The sequence below is a fragment of the Salmo trutta genome, chromosome 18 (genome assembly GCF_901001165.1).
Source record: "Salmo trutta chromosome 18, fSalTru1.1, whole genome shotgun sequence".
NCBI classification, from domain to species: Eukaryota; Metazoa; Chordata; class Actinopteri; order Salmoniformes; family Salmonidae; genus Salmo; species Salmo trutta.
In genome coordinates, this window is record NC_042974.1 from 51090724 (window position 1) to 51096723 (window position 6000).

At 41.9% G+C, this 6000-nt stretch overlaps 1 protein-coding gene across 3 annotated transcripts in view; it reads left to right on the top strand.

The window, feature by feature from the left end:
• rnf157 (ring finger protein 157) overlaps positions 1-4106 on the top strand; it is a 36817-nt gene extending 32711 nt beyond the window's left edge. For 2 of the 3 annotated variants that reach the window (XM_029698963.1, XM_029698965.1), the window contains one exon: positions 3029-4106. In XM_029698963.1, the coding sequence (XP_029554823.1) occupies positions 3029-3174 (146 nt within the window). In that variant the 3' untranslated portion in view covers positions 3175-4106. The remainder of the gene's footprint in view (positions 1-3028) is intronic. The other variant, XM_029698967.1, reaches the window with a different exon arrangement.
• Positions 4107-6000: the final 1894 nt, after the last annotated feature.

A 6000-nucleotide genomic window follows, 5' to 3' on the forward strand; every position in this document is an offset into this window, starting at 1 on the left:
TCACTCATTTTGACTAATCCTCAAGAAGACCTTGATTAGTTCAATCAGGTGCAGTCAGTGTTGGGCTGGTACAAAACCCTGCATGTAGCTACCGCAGCTCTCCTGTTTTTCAGGGACAAATCCAACTTGAGAAACACGTCTAGTAAAAGTGTTTTGTGCACATTTCTGAAGTTGGGATTGGCCCCTTATTGAATGTGCATCCAGCCCAGCAGGCCTCACTTTAACCCCCCATCTTTATGACCAGTTACATGATGACCACACCGATCACGTCACGTGCGTTGCAAAATTAATGTGCACATACAGTGGCAAGAAAAAGTATGTGAACCCTTTGGAATTACCTGGATTTCTGCATAAATTGGTCATCAAATTTGATCTGATCTTCATATAAGTCACAACAATAGACAAACAGTGTGCTTAACTAATAACACAGAAATTATCGTATTTTTCTTGTCTATATTGAATACATCATTTAAACATTCACTGTGTAGGTTGGAAACACTATGTGAACCCCTAGGCTAATTACTTCTCCATAAGCTAATTGGAGTCAGGAGTCAGCTAACCTGGAGTCCAATCAATGAGACGAGATTGGAGATGTTGGTTAGAGCTGCCTTGCCCTGTAAAAAACACTCACACTTTGAGTTTGCTATTCACAAGAAGCATTGCCTGATGTGAACCATGCCTCGAACACAAGAGATCTCAGAAGACCTAAGATTAAGAATTGTTGACTTGCATAAAGCTGGAAAGGTTTACAAAAGTATCTCTAAAAGCCTTGATGTTCATCAGTCCACGGTAACGCTAACACGCTAACATCTCTGTTGAAGAGTCTATGATACGTAAAACACTAAACAAGAATGGTGTTCATAGGAGGACACCACGGAAGAAGCAACTGCTATCCAAAAAACATTGTTGCACGTCTGAAGTTTGCAAAAGTGCACCTGATGTTCCAGCGCTACTGGCAAAATATTCTGTGGACAGATGAAACTACAGTTGAGTTGTTTGAAAGGAACACACAACACTATGTGTGGAGGAAAAAAGGCACAGTACACCAACATCAAAACCTCATCCCTACTGTAAAGTATGGTGGAGGGAGCGTCAGGGTTTGGGGCTGCTTTGCTGCCTCAGGGCCTGGACAGCTTGCTATCATCGACGGAAAAATGTATTCCCAATTTATCAAGACATTTTGCAGGAGAATGTTAGGCTATCTGACCGCCAATTGAAGCTCAACAGATGTTGTGTGATGCAACAGGACAACGACCCAAAACACAGAAGTAAATCAACAACAGAATGGCTTCAGAAGAAAATACGCCTTCTGGAGTGGCCCAATCAGAGTCCTGACCTCAACCCGATTGATATGCTGTGGCATGACCTCAAGAGAGCAGTCCACACCAGACATCCCAAGAATATTGCTGAACTGAAACAGTTTTGTAAAGGGGAATGGTACAAAATTCGTCCTGACCGTTGTGCAGGTCTGATCCGCAACTACAGAACACATTTGGTTGATGTTATTGCTGCCAAAGGAGTCTTATTATTGAATCCAAGGGTTCACATACTTTTTCCACCCTGCACTGTGAATGTTTACACGGTGTGTTCAATAAAGACATGAAAACGTATAATTGTTGTAACGGTTGTCGTCTGGAATGGAGGACCAAAACGCAGCAGGAATGTGGATGCTCATCTTGTATTTTATTTTAACCCAGAAAACGCCAAAATAACAAAAGAAGAACGAACGATCAACAAAACAGTCTTATCATGCTCACACGCAAAACAAGAGACAATCTCCCACGAACACTAAACCAAACACATACCCATATATAGGACTCTCAATCAGAGGCAACGAGAAAGCACCTGCCTCCAATTGAGAGTCCAACCCCCCATTAACCTAAACATAGAAATACAACTAACTAGACTAAACATAGAAATACATTAACAAGAACAGTGCCCAAAAACCCCGGAATACATAAATCAAATACCCTTCTACAAAACCACCACCCCGAACCACATAAAACAAATACCCTCTGCCACGTCCTGACCAAACTACAATAACAAATAACCCTTATACTGGTCAGGACGTGACAATTGTTTGTGTTATTAGTTTAAGCAGGCTGTGTTTGTCTATTGTTGTGACCTCTAAAATGTGATCTGATCTTCATGACCAATTTCTAAAGAAATCCAGGTATTTCCAAAGGGTACACATACTTTTTCTTGCCACTGTACATGTTATTCAATCATTGCATCCACACTGCTCGCGCACGTCAACTAGCGTCTGCTTAGCCAGGCGCTAAAATAGACCATGGTTCTATTTGTGACGCTTGATGCGCTGCAAGTCCCGCCTCTCCTATCTCCTCATTGGTTTTTAGGAGCATATACCCACGTGGGTGATTGAAAGATGAACTGAGGTCCACACTCCATTCAATTTGGTTGTGGAAATGCACCTTAAAGTTGGTTGCCAACCGCCATATAAAGTCCAAAGAAGAAGAAGAAACCTAAGGAGTAGAGATTACTAGAAACAAACTCGGTTTACCCTTTTATCTGTGGATTAAATCACGGAATAGAGGACCTTGTGCTTTACAGGTAAAATAACAACCCAATGTTTTCTATCACAGGACAAATTAGCTAGCAACAGCAAGCTAGTTAGCTAAATTGACATAAATGTTTAAGGCTTTTTTGACATGTCCCCAAATTAATATAGTTCAGAGTTCGTTTTGATATTTCAACCTGCATGTCTTGATCACGTCTGGTGTGGGTGGACAAAATTAACATGCACGCGATGGCGTACGCGGACGCACACGCGCAAGCGGTCTGGTCAGCATGTTAGACTGGCCAGCCACAGACTTTAGACTACCATTATCGCCCACTAGGTGGAGATAGGCCGGCGAGCACAGTCCTCAACACAAGGGCCTTGCATGTTGTTTTTATCTTACATCCTTTATTTTTCTCTCTCTTTTCCCCTTTTCTTTCTCGCTCTTTCTCTGTCTGTCTCTGTCTCTCTGTGTCTCTCTCTCTGTCTCTCTGTCTCTCTCTCTCTCAGGTCTGATGTATCTGGGAGGCTATAGGCCAGTGTTGGAGCCCCTCTCCCACCACGCCTCCACCAGTAATATCAACCTGGAGGAGCAGGAGGCGGAAACTATGGACAGTCAGAGTCCCAAACACATACCTCCCACACCACGCCGCTGACCACACACACACGCATGTCCAATTTCGACCTCAGTGCTATAACAGCACATACTGATATTTTATTCATTTTAGGCAACCTCATGATTGCGCAGTAGACCTTCCTTACTGCATCTCCTCACCTGATTAACCAACTCCCATGTCCCTCATCCACCCTGAGGCTGTGTCCTCACTCAACCATCCTACACTTCTCTTCTTTCTGGACTGAAGAGGAGGAGCGTTTATCTCAGTTGCTAATTCTAACAGGGAAGTCTTGAAGAAGAAGATTTAACCAATCCACAGTCCAAGAAGGAGACTGCTAGAGTTAGACCACTCCCCCCCTCAATGTGTCATAATGGCTTTCTTGTGTTTTGTGTCATTAGTTCATATTTTGAGATGCCTCCCCTTGCCTCTAACAACCAACCAGTCAGGGGTCAGTGTACTCCAGTCCATGAACCAGAAATCTCTGGCCGTGGTTTTGCATGCAGCGCTCTGTCTCCAAGCAGCCCTACTGTACTCAGCAGTGTTCTGTCCTCCCACAACTACCTGGTCTGAATGGGATTATCCTTGTTAGCTAAGAAACTGGACGTGCTGTATGTGGTGGTGAATGGAGGATTTGATCCAAAATGGAGGACTTGATTTGCTCCAAAGTGGTGGTAGATTCTGAACTGTAAAGGAGACAGAGGGGAGAATGTACGATGCCGATGGAGTATGTGTAACTCAGAGGGGAATGTAATGTAATGATTTGTTTTGGGATTATTAACTATAGAAGAATGACCTCTGAACTTTGAACTACCCCATGTACCCCTTGCACACCTTTCCCAACACGTACACCACCCTACAAAAACACGTGCTGTTTGATAGACAAACCTGAACCTTTTTCTCCTCATTTTGTGAAAACCTTTATTTTGTTTAATTTATGTTGTTTTTAGTGTAAAGCTCTCCAGGTGATTTTGTCACATGTTCTGTGTTTTATTTGTTTAAACAAAAATGTGTTGTTTATTATGTGGATGATTATACAGTACCAGTCAAAAGTTGTCACACCTACACCTAGACAAGGATGTTTCTTTATTTTTACTATTTTCTAATAGAATAATAGTGAAGACATCACAACTATGAAATAATACATATGGAATCAGGTCGTAAAAAAAACTGTTAAACAAATCAAAATATATTTTAGATTTTAGATTCTTCAAAGTAGCCACCCTTTGCCTTGATGACAGCTTTGCACACTCTTGGCATTCTCTCAACCAGCTTCACCTGGAATGCTTTTCCAACAGTCTTGAAGGAGTTCCCACATATGTTGAACACTCATCCCAAACCATCTGTACCAGTACCTCCTGTATATAGCCTCCCTATTGTTATCTTACTGTTATGTAATTATTTGTTTGTTTTATTTCTTGTTTTAGGTATTTTCTTAAAACAGCATTGTTGGTTAAGGGCTTGTAAGTAAGCATTTCACTGTAAGGTCTACTACATCTGTTGTATTCGGCACATGTGACAAATAAAATTTGATTTGATCTCAATTGGGTTGAGGTTGGGTGATTGTGGAGGCCAGGTCATCTGATGCAGCACTCCATCACTCTCCTTCTTGGTCAAATAGCCCTTACACAGCCTGGAGGTGTGTTGGGTCATTGTCCTGTTGAAAAACAAATGAGGAATCCCACTAAGCACAAAAAGGATGGGATGGCGTATCGCTGCCGAATGCTGTGGTAGCCATGCTGGTTAAGTGTGCCTTGAATTCTAAATAAATCACAGACAGTGTCACCAGCAAAGCACCCACACACCTCCTCCTCCATGCTTCACGGTGGGAACATCTGTTCACCTACTCTGTGTCTCACAAAGACACGGCGGATGTTTCTTGGCCCAAGCAAGTTTCTTTGCAGAAATTTAACCATGAAGGCCTGATTCATGCAGTCTCCTCTGAACAGTTGATGTTGAGATGTGTCTGTTACTTAAACTCTGAAGCTTTTATTGGGGCCGCTATTTCTGAGGCTGGTAGCTCTAATGAGCATATCCTCTGCAGCAGAGGTAACTCTGGGGCTTTCTTTCCTGTGGCGGTCCTCATGAAAGCCAGTTTCATCATAGCGATTGATGGTTTTTGCGACTGCACTTGAAGAAACGTTCAAAGTTCTTGAAATGTTCCGCATTGACTGACCTTCATGTCTTAAAGTTATGTACTGTCATTTCGCTTTGCTTATTTGAGCTGTTCTTGACATAATATGGACTTGGTCTTTTACCAAATAGTGCTATCTTCTATATACCACCCCTACCTTGTCACAACACAACTGATTGGCTCAAACGCATTAAGATGGGAATAAATTCCACAAATTAACTTTTAACAAGGCACACCTGTTAATGGAAATGCATTCCAGTTGACTACCTCATGAAGCTGGTTGAGAGAATGCCAAGAGTGTGCAAAGCTCTCATCAAGGCAAAGGGTGGCTACTTTGAAGAATCTCAAATATAAAATATATGATATTTGATTTGTTTAACACTTTTTTGGTTACTACGTGATTCCATATGTGTTATTTCATAGTTTTGATGTCTTCGCTATTATTCTACAATGTAGAAAATAGTAAAAATAAAGAAAAACACTTGAATGAGTAGGAGTGTCCAAACTCTTGACTGGTACTGTATGTGAAATGAATAATGGTTTTGAAGTGCAACACTGAATGCACTTCTAGCTGTTACCTAGGCAACAGACTTTGTGGTGCATGAGGCGATTGTAGAGTAAAACATGAAAGTCTAGGTCAGTCTCAACACCCCTGTAGAGTACCCACAGTGGTACACACCTCTGACCTTTCTGTATTGTCATTATGGGACAATTGTATACTCCTTGCATCTTCT